This window comes from Oryctolagus cuniculus, chromosome 13 (assembly GCF_964237555.1).
Source record: "Oryctolagus cuniculus chromosome 13, mOryCun1.1, whole genome shotgun sequence".
Classification (NCBI taxonomy): domain Eukaryota; kingdom Metazoa; phylum Chordata; class Mammalia; order Lagomorpha; family Leporidae; genus Oryctolagus; species Oryctolagus cuniculus.
In genome coordinates this window covers 47,923,877-47,945,795 of record NC_091444.1, presented here as the reverse complement: position 1 = coordinate 47,945,795, position 21,919 = coordinate 47,923,877, and the positions used below count along the sequence as shown (strand labels likewise).

The following is a 21,919-nucleotide window of genomic DNA, read 5'->3' as shown; positions in this document are numbered from 1 at the left end:
GAATTTATGTGAATAGAGTGACTCTTGGAGGAAGGTGATTGGTCATCAGAGGAACTCTTCATGGGATTTAAGGGTTGGCACTTTCATACTTATCCCTGGACCTTTAAAGAAGGAGAGGAGCTAGAGATCAACCTCAGCCATCAACATCCTGTGATTTAATCAACCACATCATAGGGTCTCCATTAAAAAAAAAAAAATCTAATGAGCTGGGTTGGTAGGAAGTGCTGTAATGATAAGGTACCGAGAGAGGGCATGGGAGCTCTATATTCTCCCAGTCCACACATGCCCATAATTCATCTTATGTATCTATTCCATCTGAATGTTCTTCAGTTGTATTCTTTAGGAAGCTATTAAAGTGTCCTGGAATTCTGTCAAGCATTACAGCAAATTATCAAACCTGAGGAAAGGATAATAATAAACACCAATTTAGAACAGTTGATCAGAAATACAGGTGATAACCTTGGACTTTAAATTGATGAAGAAAGTGAAGGCAGATTTTGTGGGACAGTCCCAATCCTATGGGATCTGTACTAACTCTGGGTGTCAGAGTTGAATTACAGGGTGCAGGAGTTGCGGTACAAGAGGTTTATCAACCACTTGTGTTCACATCCCACACTGGAATGCCAGTTTAAACCCCACCTACTCCACACCTGATCCAGCTTCCAGCTAATACATTCTGGGAGGCAAGAGGGAGACCCAAATTAAGATCTAGCCTCTTGCCTTCTGCCTGGTCCATTCCTGGCTGTTGTAGCATTTGGGGAAGTTGAAGAATTAACCAGTAAATGGAAGGTAACTCTCTCCCTCCACCACAACCTGCAACTCTGCCTTTCAAATAGATGAAAATTAATATATTTTAATTGATTTGTAGGGCACCCAGTTGTTGTCCACAGAGAAGCAGAGAACTTTTGGTCTGGAGTGATATCTACACAATTGCTGCTGCTAGCTTTTAGGATTTAGGATTTAGGATTCAAAGAAGCTTACAGACGACATATTGAAGTACAGACTTTTACTGTAGAAGGGACAGCATAGGGGGAGGGGAAAGATTGGGGATAGGATTGTAGGCCACCAGAATAAGTGGGGAGGCTGACACTGAACGCTCAGCTCCATGGGCAATGGGCAGCAGCCTGTTTGTTGTTTTTTGGAAGGCTCCTGTTTGCAAAAGGGCTAGTTGTTAAAAATCTCCTTTTTACAATGCCTTGTCTCAGCAATTTGGAATGCCCATGTGCAGGGCTTTCCCAGGCAATAAACATTCCATTTGCTTTTAGATGATCTGTACTCAGTTACATCAGGTCTGGGGGTTCAGGCCCCAAGGGCCCAACAGGTTCTAACAGTTGTCAAAACAGTTTGATATCCTTTTAGTAATGAATAAACATTATCAGAAGACATTATCCTTGAACAGCAAGCCACAAGCCAAACAAGAAGTGCATAAATTAAACCTAGTTTTAATTAATTTCAAATACATAGTTTGATCCATTTTAAAATATATGCCAAACTTTAAATTTTTTAAAAACACCCTCATTCAGTCATTTCAGATTATGAACTTTTTTTCAGTCTTTAAGTGCACTCTACAGTTAATAACTAATCACATCTTCTGTATATAAAGATAATTAAAAATGAATCTTAATGAAGAAAGGGATGGGAGAGAGAGTAGAAGATGGGATGGTTTGTGAGTGGGAGGGTGGTTATGGGAGGAAAAAAACGCTATAATCCAAAAGGTGTACTTTCAAAATTTATATTTATTAAAGTTTAAATAATAATCACAATGAACAGGGGGGATTTCCAAAAAAAAAAAATCATGGTGGAGGGCAGTGCTATGGCATAGTAGGTTAAGCCACTGCCTGAAGTGCCAGCATCCCATATGGGCACCGGTTAGAATCGCGGCTGCTACACTTTCAATACATCTCTCTGCTATGGCCTGGGAAAGCAGTAGAAGACAGCCCAAGTCCTTGGGCCCTTGCACCCACATGGGAGACACGAAAGAAGCTCCTGGCTCCTGGCTTCAGATCAGCGCAGCTCCAGCCGTTGCGGCCAACTGGGGAGTGAAGCAGCAGATGGAAGACACCTCTCTCCCTCTCTCTCTCTCTCTCTCTTCCTGCATAACTCTTTCAAATAAATAAGTATATTTTTAATCAATTAATTAACTCATGGAAATGCATTATGAAAAAAAACCCACACAGATTTCAGGAATTTTTCATCAAAGTAAAATTATCTTTTAATTCTTTTTTTTTTTTTTTTTTTGACAGGCAGAGTGGACAGTGAGAGAGAGAGACAGAGAGAAAGGTCTTCCTTTGCCGTTGGTTCACCCTCCAATGGCCGGCGCACCGCACTGATCCGATGGCAGGAGCCAGGTACTTCTCCTGGTCTCCCAAGGGGTGCAGGGCCCAAGCACTTGGGCCATCCTCCACTGCACTCCCTGGCCACAGCAGAGAGCTGGCCTGGAAGAGAGGCAACCGGGACAGAATCTAATTCTATTTTTTTCCATTAACTCTGGAGTATTTTTGTGTATCCTGAATCACAGAACTTCTCTGAAAAGTAAAGGCTACATATATATTCATTTTTTATTAAAGATTTATTTATTTATTTGAAAGGCAGAGTTACATAGAGAGAGGACAGAGAGGGATCTAATCCATTCACTGGTTCACAACCTGAATGACCCAACCACAGGAGATGGGCCAGTGCAAAGCTAGGAGCTTCTTCCAGATATCTCATGTGGGTTCAGGACCCTAGCAATTGGGCCATTTCCTGAAACACATTCATTCACAAGGAGCTGGATCAGAAATAGAGCAGCAAGGATGTAAACCAGTGCCCATATGTGATACCAGCATCACAGACAGCGGATTAACCTGCTATGCCACAACACCAGCACCTATATGAGAAAGGTTAACTTATAAATTGCTTTAAATAATTTGGATAGCATAATATTTAGTATTAAATATAATTTATCAACATCACTTATTTACAATGTGATATTTTCAAACAAAGAAAAATATATGCCAAAACCAAAGTAGAGGGGCCAGGGCCAGAGCCAGGGCTATGGCACAGTGTGTTAAAGCCCTGGCCTAGCTATGCTGGCACCCTATATGGGCACCAGTTTGAGTCCCGGCTGCTACACTTCCGATCCAGCTCCCTTCTAACGCACATGAGAAAGCAGTGCAGGATGACCCAAGTCATTGGGTCCTGGCAACCACATGGGAGACCTGGAAGAAACTCCTGGCTCCTGGCTTTGGATCAGCTCAGCTCTGGCTGTTGCAGCAATTTGAGGACTGAACCAGCAGATTGAAGACCTCTCTCTCTCTCTCTCTGTCTCTACCTCTCAGTAACTCTTTCAAATAAATAAAATAAATCTTTAAAAACAATCAAACTCGATAAAAGAAAGTAGTTCAAACTATATTTATACACAATGTCACCAAAACTTGTCTCAAACTATACATTATATTAGAATACTAATGATTGCTATTTTTTTGTTTTAAGATTTATTCGAAAGTCAGTGACAGAGACAGAGATCTTCATCTGTTGGTTCACTCCACAAATGGCTGCAATGGCCAGGGCTGGACCATCTTCCCCTGCCCCTGCCCCTGCCCATTTGCATTAGCAGGAAGCTGGATGAGAAGTAGAGCAGCCACTCAAAGAGGATGATGGTGTTCTAGGTTGCAGCTTAACTATACCACTACAACACCAGCCCCTGAATGTTACTTTTCAATGCAATATGGTCAACCCTCACTATCCCTGGGGAATTGGCTGTAGGCCACTTCAGATACTAAAATCCACAGCTGCTAAGTCCCTCATATAAAGGAGCATAGTATTTACATATAACCAACATAATTTTCCTATATGCTTAAATCATCTCTTAGTAATTTATAATACCTAATACAATGTAAATATTAAGATAATGATTGTTATATTGCATTCTTCAGAGCATAATAACAAGAAAAAAAGTCTATACATGTTCAGCACTAGAGGCAACTTTTTTTCCAAGTATTTTCAAGTCATAATTGGTTAGATCTGTGGATATGGACCTTGGAGAAACAAATGGTGGGCTGTAGTCATAGCAAGTATGTCTAAACAATAAACTTCTGGTATTTTTACCACATTTGTTTACTTTATTGATTATAAGTATGCCTCAGTTATTCAAAATGCAAAACTGGATTTTAAGCTTGACAACAAGAAAAACAAGTTTTACTAAACTGCTAAATGCTAAAAATAAAATCCAAATGGTATTTACACGCTTAAAAATTCTAAATATTTAAAGCTGAACTTTTTCTAAATATAATGGTTTTTACTTTAGCATTCAACAACTATTAAAAAAACTCACTATAATGCAAAACTTTTATTCATTCCCAGAGCAAAAAAAGATGAATAAATAAGTGTAGTCATCAGCACTATTTATTCAACACTCCACTGCTTTTAATAGTTGTCCTTCAAATATCATAACAGGGCATACCTCTAAATACATATGATGACAGAGCGAACACTGCTTCAAACATGGCAATGCTCATGAAATGGCTCAACAGAAGACCATGAATGGTGAGGTATAAATTAATGAGTCCTATATAAAGATCCTAAGTTCTAAGTTTGAAAACCTTAAATAAAATTTCATGATATTAGTGAAACCATTAATTAAACCAACTCTACCATTTTTTTTAAATCAGCATTCCAAACAGTAGGAAAGATTGACTCCTGCTTTTATCACAAAACCACCTGATAAAGAAATCAAGATAAATATATATATTTGCTAAGATCTAAAATACATATAATAAACCTAACAACTGCCATAAAGCTCTATTTTACTTATAATAGAAAATTTGTCTCAAAACTGAATACTTTTCTAATGTTTACCTTGAAAAAAGGAAAACACAAATTCAAACCAAAATGTTTATACATTAGCACTTACCAAATCCTAAGTTTTACAATGTGAAAATGTTGTATGATCTCATTTTTTTAGTGCAATATTCAGAAATAGTGTCAAAACTATACCACTTATGTAAGAGTAATACTCTGTTCCATTTGAGGGTGCCCATTGTATCCTCACTTTCTTAAAAACAATTCATAGTGGTATCCTTCTACTACCTTGGCAATATGGCTTTAAAAGAATTACAAACAAACTATGAATGGCCTTACAATATTTATTTTTAGTTCATTAAAAATTAGTTATATTCTTTAAAGAAAAAAGTTAAGCAGAAAACAGGTAAGTTAGAGAAGACAGATTAGTATTTCAGCAAGATTTTAGTGTTTTAAATAAAAGACAAAATATTCTCAAATAAATAATACATTTAGCCATTAGAAAAAATAATAAATCATTAGCATCATTGAAAAAGAAAATCCAGCCAAGAATATATAGAACTTGAAAACTGTTCTATTTGAAAGGAAAAAAAAAATACAATGAGATAATTACTTGCATGGGACGTCATTAGCTAATAATATATAGCAGTAATTATTGCTGAAGTCATGTGAAGATGTCCCAAGATGACCATAGTCCATACATGCATGCAAGAAATCTCTCTCATGCTTTCAGACAAGCTGCATCTTAAATTATGGGTTGCAATGGATAAAACCAAACTCACAAATATGGCATTATTTTACATCTATTCTTTGACTTAACATTCAAAAATTTTCTATACTTTGATGTCTCCATTTAGCTATCAAAAACTTAATTCTAACTAAAAAGGCAAAAAAAATGCTCTATTAAGTTGATGTGCTACATACTTAGCAACAACAAATCCACTTACTTTTTTCTCTTTCTCATGATGTTTATCCTGAGAGTGAGAGGAAGAATCACTTAAACTTTGATCATATGACCTATTAGATCCCCGTTTGCTCTTTTTCTAAAAAAGAAAATACATATATACATATATGTATATGTATATGAAATTTTTTAAAAGAATTTTTCTTAGGTTTAAATCAACTCAAATCTAAATTATATTTATATTTCTACTAAAGTTTTAAAAAAGACTCACTATTTCAATCCATATAATCCAGTTTGTACACCATCCATATATTATCCATTGTGTTATAAAGGAAAAGTTACTCTAAATGTAACATGCCATATTTTTGCATATTTATTAAAGTATATGAAATAGACTATCTATTTTCAAATAGGCTACAATATATTTTCATTATCTGCTTTAAAAAAAAAAAGTTTCAACCAAAGGAGACAATGCTTTATTAAAGAAGTATGCCAAGAATGATAGAATAGAAAAGTAAATATTTTAAGAATTTATGCCACTAGGAAAGCAAGAGATTTCTTAATCTTATACTTTCATCACTAATGTTAACAATGAACTAAAAAGATATTGGCAGTTCATTTTAAAAATTAAAATTAATGAAGCAGTCAGTATTAGACTCATGCATTTTTCAAAGCATTACTAAAAGCACCACACATTTCTGTTTAAAATACTTACACCATTGCCCAATAAAGTATGAACATGATAGTTATTTGGAGTGTTTGTAAATAGATGGTTACCATAACTACTTGATTTAAACCACATAAAATGACTATATACATGTTCAAATTCTATACTGAATAGACTTTTCCTGCAACTAGCAAATGAGGTATCATGCCAATAATTAGCAATGAGAAAATACTATTTGCATGAACTTCAATTTATATATTTTACCTTTATCATCTTTCATTTCAAAGAAATGTTTTTATCACCCAAGAATAAATTTTTCAATTTTACAATCTCGAGATTTTCCATAAAACATTTCAATAATCTTTACCAGTAATTAAAATAAAACAAAGCCTTTACCATTAAACAATACACATATACACTTTTTTTTTTTTTTTAAACAGGCAGAGTGGACAGTGAGAGAGAGAGACAGAGAGAAAGGTCTTCCTTTTGCCGTTGGTTCACCCTTCAGTGGCCGCCGCAGCTGGCGCACTGCGGCCAGCGCACCGCGCTGATCCAAAGGCAGGAGCCAGGTGCTTCTCCTGGTCTCCTATGGGGTGCAGGGCCCAAGCACTTGGGCCATCCTCCACTGCACTCCTTGGCCACAGCAGAGAGCTGGCCTGGAAGAGGGGCAACCAGGAAAGAATCCGGCGCCCCGACCGGGACTAGAACCCGGTGTGCCAGCACCACTAGGTGGAGGATTAGCCTACTGAGCCGCGGCGCCAGCCACATATATACACTCTTAAGTACAGACACATGTTACTTAATGACAGACACTTTATGAAAAATGTCTCAAGTAATTTTTGTCATTTTGCAAACATTAGAGAGTGTACTTACAGCAACCTAAATGTACAGATCCCTACAACACACCTAGGCTCTATGTCTTTGCCTACTGCTCCCAGGCCTCAAGCATGTAGAGCATGGTAATTCTACTAATACTATAGGTAGCTGTAACACAATGGTAAGTGTGTCTAAATATAGGAGGGGAAAAGCACAGTAAAAATACTTGATAATAGGGATTTTTAAGTTCCATGATAATCTAATGAGATTGTTTATAAACACATGGTCCACTATTAACCAAAATATTATGCATTGCATGAATGCATTTCATATGAATGAACAAGAATACCAGAGGCATCGATGCCCATTTCCTAAGATGGGGGTCCCTAATGATATTATTTTATTTAAAAATATTGAGAGAGAGACAGAGAGAGAGAGAGAACGCATGTGTGCACACCTCATTCACAAGGAAAGGTAATACTCAAAAAAAAAGAACATTAAAAGAAAAACAAAACCTTAAACTTCAGTGTTATGAATCTGCATAATTAAAGAATGAGAAATGGAGAAGACCAAAAAATGGACACTTCTGGTACATTAAAGAAATACTGATCCTTCAAAGGAACATTTGCAAAAATACACAAGGGCTCATCAACTACTACTAACTTAATCATCCATGCTACTGTACAACAGCAAAGACTGACAAAAATCTTAAAAAATTTCCCAAAGTTATCTTTAGATATATCTGTCTCAAAAACGTGGGCCAAGTTATAATACATTCTTATTTCAGTTTTTCTGGTCAATTAAAAAGAAAATAATTAAAATAATAAAATGTGTAATGGTGATAAAGAAGAAGTGATAAAGAATCACAAAATGATAATCACATGAAAAATCAAATTAACAAAAATGTTAAAATACAGTTCTTTACGAATTAATTTTTCCACTAAACGTATATCTGCATTTACTATCAACTATTAATACATTCAAAATCAGAATTTAAGAATATCAACCTTTATAAATGAAAACAAGCAAAACAAAAATCTTTTCAAATTACTGATTTTTTCATTTCCAATAAAGAACATCAAAAGAAATAATTTTAAGCAACCATCAAAGGAAAAGAAATGGCTACTAATGCCTTTTTGAATGAAAAGTATAATTCAGTTCTCAAAAATATTATTGTAACATTAAATTTAAAGACAAATTCTTACCAGCTTACTAAAATGGTATTTACAGTAGCCACAGTATTGGACATTATCTGCACCATTACCTTCTTCTTCACAAAGCAATCCAGCAAACTGTGCACTGAAAATTAAAGTCCAGGATATCAACACAAACTCAAACCACAGTATATACAAACAAACAAAATTTACTTCCAACCACGAAATGTTTGTGTTTAAGATAAATTCTTCCTACCTCACCCAAAATTAAAATTTTATTTTACTTTTCAAATCATATCACAGGTACAAAAAAGTAGTGCCTCTTAAAGGGTTGAAATGACATTTAACCTTTAATGGTATTTATCCTAAGGAGAAAATTACCTACTCTTTTTATTTTTTTAAAGATTTATTTATTTGAAAGTCAAGAGTTACACACTGAGAGAGAAGAAGAGGCAGAGAGAGAGAGAAAGGTCTTCCACCTGCTGGTTCACTCCCCAATTGGCCACAAGGCTAGAGCTGCGCCAATCTGAAACCACGAGACAGGAGTTTCTTTCAGGTCTTCCAGGGTGCAGGGGCCCAAGGACTTGGGCCATCTTCTACTGCTATTCCACGCCAAAGCAGAGAGCTGATCGGAAGAGGAGGACCGAGACTCGAACCTGCACCCTTATGGGATGCTGGCACTGCAAGCAGCAGCTTTACCCACAATGCCACAGCTCAGCCCCAGATTACCTACTCTTAAAAAGAAAAAAATGTGGCCTGCAATGTGGTATAGCAGGTTAAAGGCCACGGCCTGAAGCACCAACATCCCATATGGGTGCCAGTTTGAGTCCCGGTTGCTCCTTTTCTGCTCAGCTCTCTGCTGTGGCTTATGAAAGCAGTGGAAGATGGCCCAAGTGCATGGGTACCTGTACCCACGTGGGAGTCCCAGAGGAAGCTCCTGGCTCCTGACTTCAGATTGTCTCAGCTGGGGCCGTTGCAGTCATCTGGGGAGTAGATGAGCAAATGACGACCTCTCTCGCGCGCTCTCTCTCTCTCTTTCTACCTCCCTCTGTAACTCTTTCAAATAAATAAAAAATAAATCTTAATAAAAAAAAATTCATTCACCCAGAAATAATTTTGCAAACTTAGTCTAATTGTTTCAAGTCACAGCTCAGTAAACAAGATAACATGAATTGTACTTTGCAGTAAAAAAGAGAACTGGAACCTAAAGTTATGGCATTTACTCTTTAAAAAACAAAAACATAAAATGAGGTAGCAGGCATTGGGATACCTGCTATCCATAGTGAGTATTAGCTTAAGTCCTGGCTCCTCTTCAATCCAACTTCCAGCTAATACACCTGGGAAGACAGCAGATGACGGCCCAAGTAGTTGAGTCCCAGCCACCCACAAGAGAGATCTGGATGGAGTTCGAGGCTTCAACCAAGCCCCAGTCCTGGCTCTTTGCAGAGTAAAATAGCAGATGAAAGACCTCTGTCTATATATAAACTCTGGCTTTCAAATAAATAAATAAATGGCTAGTTTAAAACCATCATCTTGTCAATTTCATCTTTAAACATTCTAAAATTACAGTTTTAGTATAGACTTTCATCTTTGGAAAACTGGGTAGAGTTTTTATAAAAAATAAAAAAAAAAAAAAAAACACTTTTCATTCCCCAAAGGGATTCCAAAATAGACTTCATCTATCCAAACACTAAATGCTCAGGAAATAAACATATGCCTATACTGGCAGGATACATTAACATCTGGATTATTCCCAAACTGTTATTTCAAATTGTTATGAATTACACATAGGATATCAACCTTTGAACAAATTTGTTCATGAAATTTTATGCTGAAAAAAAAAAACTGAGTAAATGTGTGAGAAGTAGCACTGTAACTTTAAGAATTATGAGGAATCCATAATTCTCTCCTTGTGACACATAGGTGAAACACTATCATTCATTGAAAAAAAAATTGTTTTTAGGATTTATTAAAGGCAGAGTTAAGAAAAATAGTGACACAGGGGCCAGCGCTGTGGCAAAGTGGGAGGGAGGGAGGGAAGGAAGAAAGAAAAAAGTGACACAGAGAAAGAGATCTTCAAGTGGTTCCGTATTTTCCCAATTGGTTGCAATGGCCAGTGTTGGGCAGGCTTCAGCCAGCAGCCAGGTCTTCCACGTGGGTAGAGGAGCCCAAGCACTTGGACCATCTTCTGCTGCTTTCCCAAGCACATTAGCAGGAGCTGGATCAGAAGCTCGAATCAGTACCTATATGGGATGCTGGCATCATGGGAGGTGGGCTTAACCCACTGTACCACATGATCAGCCCCTATTGAATTCTTATAATGCCTAAGACACTGCAATTGATTTACTTATATCAATTCATTTAACCCTAAGTCAAATACAAAGGGTAGGTAATAATAACAATACTTGAAATAAGATGAAACTGAAATTTGTAGCGGTTATATTGGAAACAGGGTCCATTTATTGCATATTCTCTGTCGTGGATACACCCAGTTACAAGAATTACCTTTATTACAATTTAAAACTATCCCATTAAAATTTACTACAATTAATGCTTGGGAACCTAGCTAAAAGTCTTTAACCTTGTATACAAGTTATTCCCAAATTTCAGCTCTGTACGATGATGGATATACTTACCATGTTACGTGGAAAGCCTGTCTACATCCATGTTTATTACATGTCATGCAAGCACCAGTGGCTGCTTTGCTTTCTCTTCCTTGTTCATCACAAATATAGCAAGTCTAAGGACAGAGGAAAAAAATGAAACCAAAACCATACAAGTCCATAACATGAATATGAATTTTATGATTATCTTCAGAAATGAAGACCTGGTTTACTGTCTAACCTACTTTCAAAGCATGAATTCTTTTGGGGGGGGTAGTAATCTAATTTTTACAAACAATGCAACAGGAAAACATAAACAATAACATATAAATAACTTCTACAAATTCACAAAGCCATTGTGTCAAAAATCCTCTTCACAGGCAATGAGACCAGGGCACAGTGTACTACACCTCTTTTTCTAAAACTTCCTCAATATTCAACTGATTTCTGTGAGGAAGGTATAAAAAACAGGTTTATCTTTTTTTCTGCAGGAAATAAGCATATATAAGAGGAACTGATACTGGGAGTTGAGAAACAAAGGACAGTGCTAAGTGATTGAGCAGGTGTTTACTTAGGTCATTCCAACTTTACAGTCCTGACAAGCTACGAAGGGAGGAAGACACTTTAGTTAGGGAATCAGAGATGCCACAAGAGGTTTAAGTCAATGAACACTCCCAGCAACTTTGGCTGACAGCTGGTTCATTTCCCATGTAAAAGTAACTACCTAGTCCAAGCTCAAAATCATGGGTGGTCATATGATGAAATACTGAATTACACTAAAGGATCTAGGACTAACAGTGTTTAATGGGTAATATTTTTACAGTATCAGAGGTCAAATATACAAAAATTAACATCAAACTATAAACAAATCATATGACACATTTAAAAAAAAAAAAACAATTTCTAACCAGTAATTCATCCACACTTAAAATACAATGTATATTCACATATTTTTTAAAAGATGGAAGGATAGGAAAATCAGAATGGCAGAATTAAGAGTTCTGTGGAACCTCTTATCAAAAGAGTAAACTATCTGACAAGTGAAAAACAACTATTTAAAGCCTGTGGAATTGTCCTAAGAACATACAGCAAATTAAAAAAAAAAAAAAAAGTCGATTCAAACTTTATTAAATCTCACTAAAGACAGTAAGAGTTTGTGGCATTTGAGCCATAATCTGACTCTATCGTCCCTTCACCTTCTCCCCTCAGATCTCAGTAACAGAAGTTCCACTTTCAGTGAGTGTGGCTATGAAGGTGAGTGTTCCCTCAAATCCTAGTTCTTAATCTTGGACTATAATTTTTCCCTAGGGGAATGAGGTATCTAACAGACTGCAGTCTCATCCTATTCAGCCTTGATGTCTCCCATTCATAGACTCCAACATCTTCACAAGTCAAGAATTTGGGGGCCCTATCACAAATTCACCAGTTCTGCCAAAGGGACATTATTTGGAACAGGGCTTGAAGTTTATGCCTAAGGGAACCATAAAAAAAAATTTCACACTGTTCATATACAAATATATCAAAACAAGGGGGCCAGTGCTGTGGCATAGCAGGTTAACCCCCACCTGTGATACCAGCATCTCATATGGGCACAGTTTTGAGTTCCAGCTGCTCCACTTCCAATACAGCTCCCTGTTAATACACTTGGGAAAGCAGTAGAAGATGGCCCAAGTGCTTGGGCCCCTAGACACATATAGGAAAACCAGAAGAAGCTCCTGGCTTCAGCCTGGCCCAGGCACAATGACAGCTGTGACCACATGGGGAGTGAACCAGCAGATGGAAGGCTTCTTTCTCTCTGCCTCTCCTTCTCTGTAACTCTGCCTTTCAAATAAATAAATGTTTTGAAGTTTTTTTTAAAGGATTACTTATTTTATTTAGAAGGCGGAGTTCAGAGAGGCAGAGAGAGAGAGAGAGAGAGAGAGAGGCCTTTCATCCGCTGGTTCACTCCCCAAATGACCATAACGGCTTGAGCTGGGCTGATCCAAAGCCTGTAGCTTCCTCCAGGTCTCCCACTCTGGTGCAGGGGCTCAAGGACTTGGGCCATCTTCTACTACTTTCTGAGGCCATAGCAGAGAGCTGGATAGGAAGTGGAGCAGCTGAGACTTGAACCGGCGCCCATATAGAATGCTGGCACTGCAGGCGGCAACTCTACCCACTATGCCACAGTACCAGCATCAATAAATAAGTCACAGACACACACACACTACACTGTACTCCATAAATGTATATAATTATGATTTGTTGATCAAAATTAATATTAATAAGAAAGTACTAGATACCTGAATTTCATCTCCAGTGTAATTACTCAATAAAAGCACAACAGAGAGTTTTGGTGGTGAGCAGTAAGGTAGAACTGACAGCTCCAAGATACTAGAAGAAACAATTTAATCAGCTATAACTTTCAGAAAGAGTAAAGAAAGCCAGCAAAAAAGAGTCCTCCTGGGATCACATTCATTTCTGACATTTCAGAGGGTTGTGCATATAAATTGCTTTGTATTAATCAAGATACCTCTCTCTGCCTCTACCACCCTGTAACTCCGTCTTTCAAGCAAATAAATAAACCTTTTAAAAAAAGATATCAAAACAGGATAGTAGACTTAAAAGCATTCCCCAAGCCACCTACAACTTCATCGACTAACAACGCTCAACAGGCTTTAGTACAACCTCTGATCAAAAGCTCACTAAAAAAGAAGCTACTCTGACCCAGTGGCAACTTCTAAGAGACTAGAATTTAAAATGAAATCCAATTCATACCCAATGATCTAAGACTCAATGCTGGAGCTGGCATTGTGGTGCGGCTTGTTAGGCTGCCATCTGTAATGCCAGCATCCAATAGAGGTACCAGTTCAAATCCAATCCAGCTCACTGCTAATGTACCTGAAAAAGCAGCAAAAGATGCTTGCGAGTGCCCCTGCCACCCACTTTGGAGACCCTGGTGGAGATTCAGGCTCCTGTCTTCAACTTGGCCCATTCCCAGTTGTTGAGGTCATTTTTAGAGAATGAACCAGCAGATAAAAGATATTTCTCTGTAACCCTGCTTTCAAAAAAATAAATCTTTAAAAAAGAGAGAGAGAGAAAGAAAGAAAGCAAAAACAAAAAGAAAAGAAAACTGCCCTCTCTAAAGAGAAAACTAGAAGAGAACCTTGGATCTCCTTGGTGAGGAATCTCAAAGTCAAGGATACATCGCAAAATAAAAAGTGAAGCCGGCGACATGGCTCACTTGGCTAATCCTCCGCCTGCGGCCCCGGCACACTGGGTTCTAGTCCAGGTTGGGGCACCAGATTCTGTCCCGGTTGCTCCTCTTCCAGTCCAGCTCTCTGCTGTGACCCAGGAAGGCAGTGGAGGATGGCCCAAGTACTTGGGCCCTGAACCACATAGGAGACCAGGAGGAAGCACCTGGCTCCTGGCTTTGGACTGGCCCAGCGCGCCAGCCATAGTAACCATTTGGGGGGTGAACGAACGGAAAGGAAGATGTTTCTCTCTGTCTCTCTCTCTCTAACTTTGCCTGTCAAAAATAAGTAAGTAAATAAATAAAAGTGAAAACTCTAACAAGCTAACACAACTTAAGTATAATCCGGCTAGTGTTTTATATGAATCCAAGATGTGGCGATACTAGGTATTTAAGCTAGGAGAAGGAAATATGTTTGAACATGGCCTTCTGAAGCTGTTAGGAATTCACAGTTAGTAAAGTCATTAAAAAAATTAATAGGGCCGGCGCCGTGGCTCACTAGGCTAATCCTCCGCCTTGCGGCGCCGGCACACCGGGTTCCAGTCCCGGTCGGGGCGCCGGATTCTGTCCCGGTTGCCCCTCTTCCAGGCCAGCCCTCTGCTGTGGCCAGGGAGTGCAGTGGAGGATGGCCCAGGTGCTTGGGCCCTGCACCCCATGGGAGACCAGGAAAAGCACCTGGCTCCTGGCTCCTGCCATCGGATCAGCACAGTGCGCCGGCCGCAGCGCGCTGGCCGCGGCGGCCATTGGAGGGTGAACCAACGGCAAAGGAAGACCTTTCTCTCTGTCTCTCTCTCTCACTGTCCACTCTGCCTGTCAAAAAAAAAAAAAAAAAAAAAAAAATTAATAGGGTCCAGCGCTGTAGTGTAGCAGGTAAAGTCACTGCCTGCAGTGCCAGCATCCCATATGGAGTCCAGTTCAAGTCCCAGTGGCCTCACTTTCAACCAGCTCTCTGCTATGGCCTAGGAGAGCAGTAGAAGATGCCCTAAGTCCTTGGGCCCCTGTACCCACATGGGAGATCCGGAAGAAACTCCTGGCTCCTGGCTTCAGATCAGTGCAGCTCCAGCTGTTGCAGCCAATTGGGCAGTGAAGTAGTGGATGGAAGCTCTACACCTCTCCTTCCCTCTATATAACTCTTTCAAATAAAATAAATAATTACTTATAAAAAATAAGTAAAGAAATAAATAGGAGGCAGGTATTATGGTGCAGTGAATTTAGCCACCATTTGGGATGCTCACATTCCATAATGAATACATAAGTTTGAGTGCCACCTCCACTTTCAATCCAGCTCCCTGCTAATATGCCTGAGAAGTAATAAATGATCGATCAAGTCTGAGTTCCTGCCACCCACATAGAAGACTTTGAAGTAGTTCTTGGCTCCTGGCTTCTGCCTGGCCCAGCCTCAGCTGGAAAGTAAACCAGAGGATGGAAGAGCTCTGTCTTTCAAGTATTAAAAATAAAAATTAAAAATAAATAAATGAGAGTGCACATTTGGCACAGCAATTAAGAAGCCATTTAGGTTACCTATATCCCAGATTAGAGTTCCTGGGTTCAAGTTCCACCTCCACTTCTGATTCCAGCTTCCTACTAATACGCATTCTGTGAGGCAGCAAGTGATATGTTCAGTAGTTGGATCCTTTCTACCTATGTGGGAGACACAGACTGAGCTGATGACACCAGGCGATAGCTCAATTTCTTGGGTACCTTCCACCCAGATTGATTCCCAAGTCTCTGCTTCAGACTGGTCCTGTCCTAACTGATGTGGGAATTTAGGAAGTGAACTAGCAGAAGGAAAATCTTTCTTGCTCTTTCTCCCTCTTTCAAATGAATAAAAATAAGTAAATGAAAATTTACTTTAAAAAAAAAATGCCAACAATATTTATAAGAAGACCCACAGGATAATGCAAAATTATCATCCAGAGTGGATGCAAAATATTACCTAAAATCAGTTTTAAGTTTAAAAAAATTTTAGAAAATATGCAAATAAATAAAGTGTGGCCCATATACAGGAAATAAAGCAGGCAATACAAACTGCATTTAAGGCTCCTGGATATTGGAATTAGAAGACAAAAGTTGAGGCCAGCGCCACAGCTCACTTGGCTAGTCCTCCACCTGCGGCGCTGGCACCCAGGGTTCTAGTGCCAGACGGGGCTCAGGATTCTGTCCTGGTTGCTCCTCTTCCAGTCCAGCTCTCTACTGTAGCCCGGGAAAGGCAGTGGAGAATGGCCCAAGTGCTTGGGCCCTGCACCCACATGAGAGACCAGGAGGAAGCACCTGGCTCCTGGATTCGGATTGGCGCAGCGCGCCGGCCTTAGCGGCCATTTTGGGAGGTGAACCAACGGAAGGAAGACCTTTCTCTCTCTCTCTCTCTCACTGTCTAAGTCTGCCTGTCCAAAAAAAAAAAAAAAAAGACAAAAGTTGAAAGAACATACTCACAAAGAATGCCAGTAGGCTCAAGAGAATTCCAACAGGGTTTAGAACTGTCCATTATATGATTTGGAGGTGTAACAGAGTCTGGGATGAGACTTCATTGAATATTCAAAAAGGTTAGAATTTGGGACAGGGTTAGAAGCGCCACCCATTTCCTTGCCCCTTTTTTTGAAATCTTGGAAATGTCATGCCATTAGGTGCATAATGGGAAGAAGTGGGAGCATGGGCCATGGTAATTTGATTAAAATGACCTTATATCGAGCTAAAGGTCATCATGGACATACAACCAGCAAGTAGATATTTAAAGATAGCACCAATGCCAAGGCACAAAACTACAGAAGCTATGGTTTTCCATTACAGAGGGCTGAGGGAGAGGGGGCTGGCAGATCTGAGGCAGTGCACAAAAGGGGGGGGTGATCTGAGGCAGCACATGTGGGGCTCCAAGGAGGTCCTGGTAACATCAGCTGCTCCCTGCTAGCTACATTCCCGGCTGCCTACCTGCATCACAAAGTTATCAACAAACTGGAAATTTAAAGTTTAAATTTTATTAAAGAGGCTCAACAGCACAATTGAACTGCTAGAAGAAAAAAATTAGTAAACTTAAAGACAGAGCAATAGAGATTATATAAAGAACTTTTTTAATATTATACAACTTCAGAATGTGAGACTGCCAGTAAGTGCACTAACATACATATAACCCAGTAAGAAAGGTAGATAAAAGCCAGCACTGGGGCCAGCACACTGTTAAAGCCCTGGCCTGCAGTGCTGGAGTCCCATATGGGCGCCAGTTCGAGACCTGGCTGCTCCACTTCCAATCCAGCTCTCTGATTTGGCCTGGGAAAGCAGTGGAAGATGGCCCAAGTCCTTGGGCCCCTGCACCCGCATGGGAGACCTGGAAGAAGCTCCTGGCTCCTGGATTCGGATCAGAGCAGCTCTGGCCATTGCAGCCAATGAGCAAATGAACCATCGGATGGAAGACCTCCCACTCTCTCTGACTCTTTCTCTGCGTAACTCTTACTTGCAAGTAAATAAATCTTTAAAAAAAGAAGTATCTGAAAAACAATGACTGAAATTTTCCAAAGCTTGGCTAAATGCAATATATACATCCAAAAAATCCAATAAAATCAAAATAAGCACAAAGTGATCCACACTCAATATAACAGCAAAAATAAAATCTTCAAAACAGCAAGAAAAAATGACTTGTCACACAGAAAAGAAACCCAATAAAACTAACATCAGAGTGCTCATCACAAAAAACTGAGGCCAAACGCAGTGAAATAATATACTCAAAAATGTGGGGGCAGGGAGAAGGGAGTAGACAACTGTCAACCAAGAATCCCATGTCCAGCAAAGCTATCTTTCAAACATAAAAGCAAAAGTAAGACATTCTCAAACAAAAACTCATTAGAGAGATTTTATTGCTCTAGATATGACAAACAGCAAGTATGTTAGGCTGAACTCAAATGACACCAATCACAACTGTAATCCATATTTTTAAAAAAAGTCTCTGATAGAGGTTAACAATGCGGCAAATGACAATATTGATTAGATATTTTGTCATTCTATTCACTGAAAACATAATTGCTTAAAACAATATAGAGGGGCTGGCAGTGTAGTACAACAGGTTAAGCCACTGTCTGTACAATCAGCATCCCATATGGGTACCAGTTCAAGTCTCAGCTGCTCCAATTCCCATCCAGCACCCTGCTAAAGTACCTGGGAAAGCAGCAGAAGATGGCCAAAATACATGAGCCCTGCCATCCACATGGGAAATCTGGATGAAGATCCTGGTTCTTGGCTTCCAGCTGTCCCAGCCCCAGCCACTGAGGGCATCTGGGGAGTAAACCAGATGGAAGATCACTCTATCTCTCCCTCTCCCTCTCCCTCCCCCCGTCTCTGTTTTGACCTCTCTAGAACTCTGCCTTTCAAATAAATAAACCTTTCTGTAAAAAAAAATTCTGATGGCCGGAGCCGCAGCTCACTAGGCTAATCCTCCAGCCTGTACTCCAGGTTGTAGTCCCGGCTGGGGTGCTGGGTACTAGTCCCAGTTGCTCTTCTCCACTCTCTGCTGTGGCCCGGGAAGGCAGTGGAGAATGGCCCAAGTGCTTGGGCCCTGCACCGGCATGGGAGACCAGGAGGAAGCACCTGGCTCTTGGATTCGGATCGGCACAGCGCGCTGGCCTTAGCGGCCATTTTGGGAGGTGAACCAATGGAAGGAAGACCTTTCGCTTTCTCTCTCTCTCTCTCTCACTCAGTGTTTAACTCTGCCTGTCAAAAAATTAATTAATTAATTAATTAAAAAATACTGAGTGTTCTTTGAATTACAACATGCAGAAATGCAATCTATGTGAAAGGAGGTACAAATAAAACTACACTAGAGTAAGGAAATAACACCAAATAATAACTCAAAGTCACAGGAAGGTAAGTAAACAAAAACAGACACATGTATACCACTCACAAACTCAAGATACATGATTATGTAAAACAACAATTTTAACAGCGCATTGTTGAGGGACAGGCAGCGTTGTATCTTAGCAGGTTAAGACACCACCTACAATGCTGGCATCCCAGCACCTGGCAGCTCCATTTCCAATCCAGTTTCCTGAAAATGTGCCCAAGAAATTCAGATCCTTAGGCACCAGCACCCACGAGAGAAATCAGAAGAAGCTCCTGGTTTCTGGTTTCAGCCCCACCCAGCCCTGGCCACTGTGGACATTTGAGGAATGAACCAGCAGATGGAAGATTTCTTTCCTGTATCTCCCTCTCTCTCTGTAATGAGAGAGTCAATAAACCATTTTTTAAAAATCCAATGCATTATATGGTTTGTAGTATACATAGCCATAATTTTTAAAACAATAATAGCACAAATAGAGGAACAGGAATGGAGCTATTTAGGAATAAATTTTCAGTATCTTGCTGGAAATAAAGTAAATTCTAGTAAGTTATGCTGAATATCAAAAACCCTAGTAAAACCACTAAGAAAATAACCCAAGAAAAACTATTAAAAACATCATGAGGGGCCAGCGCTGCGGCATAGTGAGGAAAACTGCTGCCTGCAGTGCCGGCATCCCATATGGGTGCCAATTCGAGACCCGGCTGCTCCACTTCCAATCTAGCTCTCTGCTTTGGCCTGGGAAAGCAGTAGAAGATGGCACAGGTCCTCGGGCCTTTCCTTGGGCCTTTGCACCGGCATGGGAGACCAAAAAGAAGCTCCTGGCTTTGGATCAGCACAACTCCAGCCATGTGGCCATCTGGGGAGTAAACCAGCAGATGGAAGACCCCTCTCTCTCTCTCTCTGCCTCTGCCTCTCTGTAACTCTGCCTTTCAAATAGATAAATAAATCTTTAAAAAAAAAAAAAGAATGCCAGGGTTCCATTCCTGGCTCTAGCGCCTGATTCCAACTTCCTTGGAAGGCAGCCTGATGGCTCAAGTAGTTGGGTCCTGAAATACATGCAGGAAGCCCTGATTGAGTTCCTCTTGGGGCTTTGGTCCAGCCTTGTCCCAACCTCTGCAAGGATTTGAGGAAAGAACTCACAAATGGGAACTAACTCTTTCTCTTTATCTCTCTGCCTCTGAAATAAAAACCTTTTTTTTTTTTAATTTTTTATGAAGCAATTAGATGGTGTGTTATCTGGGAATTTGGATAGTAACAGTTCTAGGGTAGGTCAACACTTTGAAAAATAAATTTGATCTATAACCAAAAGAAAGGGGAGACAGAGACAGACTACATATCCTGTAATACTGTGGCTGGAAAGAAACCGTAATCACTGGCAATAATAGCCTAATCACTTTTAGAATCTGTTGCTATATATATTAAGTTATTCATCTCTATTTGACACTATTTCATGGTTTTCTACTATCTGCCCTAACAGTTACACTGTTGGAAGATGAAATCTCATGTCTATTTTAGACCCAAATGTATTCTTTTCATTTGTTTTTAGAGGCCTCATTTTCCATCTGGCATCTCAGATCACACTACTGCCCTGTAATTACAAAAATAAAACATGATATTTGTAAGACTCTCTGAAATAAAGCTTCAACTTTTCTTACTTAAAATATTCTACTGGGGCCGGCGCTGTGGCACAGTGGTTTAAAGTCCTGGCCTGAAGTGTCAGCATCCCATATGGGCACCAGTTCTAGTCTCGACTGCTCCTCTTCCAATCCAGCTCTCTGTTATGGCCTGGTATAACAGTAGAAGATGGCTCAAGTCCTTAGGCCCCTGCACCCACGTGGGAGACCTGGATGAAGATACTGGCTCCTGGTTTCAGACTGGCCCAGCTCCAGCCATTGCAGCCATTACAGGAGTGAACCACTGTATGGAAGACCAACCTCTGTCCCTCTCTGAATATGACTCTCAAATAATAATAAATCTTTAGAAAAAATATTTTATTTATTTCAAAGACAGAGTAATGGGGGTGGAGGGTGTCTTCCATCCACTAGTTTACGCCCCAAATGCCCTCAATGGCCAGAGTTCAGCTGATTCGAAGACAGGAGCTAGGAGCTTCTTCTGGGTCTCCCTCATGGGTGCAGGGGCCCAAAGACTTGGGCCATCTTCTACTTCTTTCCCAGGCCATAGCAGAGAGTTGGATCAGAAGTGGAGCTTGGACTTGCCCATATGGAATGCCGGCAATGTAGGTGACGGCTCTACTCAGTATGCCACAGCACTGGCCCCTCTTTCTGTCTGCAACTCTGCCTTTAAAATAAATAAAATCTTTTTTTTAAATGCTTTGTTAGAAAGATATAATATGCAAATGAAGCTACTTAATGTCAATTAGCAAACATTAACTTAAAAGAGCTTTAAAATACATGACCTTACTAATAATCACACACACACACACACACACACAAAATCACAAACACTACTATCTTTCATTAGAAAGAACATAAACATGGTTCCCTTTCTCCAAAGGTAAAAACACAGAAGGCTTGGTTATCATATATCTCATTATAGAGCCTTTGCAGAGCTCTTGGAAGTAACACTGAGAAAAGTGTTGGGGAACCTGCTAATGACTAGCTTCCATGAAGGCTCTGACTGGCTGCATTGCTCACATGTAGTCTCCAGCAAATCGTCAAGTGCAGTTCTCATTTTCCTGCTCCAGCACTGGTTCCTGAAGTTTTGTGCAGGTATGTTGCCATACTCTGTATCCACCCAGTTTTGGGGGTAGTTTGGCCCTCCAGATCTAAGTACAGTTGTTGGATTTTCAGTGTGTTTGGCTTTTATTTTTTACAACGGAATGTCAAATTCTGAGCTTGTTATACACAGAACTGGAAACATGCTAAATCATTTTTTTCATATTTCTACCTCAGAAGACAAAATGTTCATTTTTGAGCTGTTCATGT

The 21,919-nt window shown here is 39.7% G+C and overlaps 1 protein-coding gene across 50 annotated transcripts in view; it reads right to left on the bottom strand.

Annotated features, from left to right (window-relative positions):
- The window catches only part of MLLT10 (MLLT10 histone lysine methyltransferase DOT1L cofactor), a 217,488-nt gene that overhangs the window by 115,138 nt on the left and 80,431 nt on the right, over window positions 1-21,919 (bottom strand). For 30 of the 50 annotated variants that reach the window (XM_070055479.1, XM_070055480.1, XM_051820637.2 and 27 more), the window contains 3 exons: window positions 10,957-11,060; window positions 8,372-8,465; window positions 5,727-5,822 (listed from right to left, as the gene is read on the bottom strand). In XM_070055479.1, coding sequence (XP_069911580.1) covers window positions 5,727-5,822; window positions 8,372-8,465; window positions 10,957-11,060 — 294 coding nt within the window. Of the gene's footprint in view, window positions 1-5,726; window positions 5,823-8,371; window positions 8,466-10,956; window positions 11,061-13,202; window positions 13,294-15,673; window positions 15,794-21,919 lie in introns of all 50 variants that reach the window. The other 20 variants (XM_051820635.2, XM_051820633.2, XM_051820634.2 and 17 more) reach the window with 3 other exon arrangements.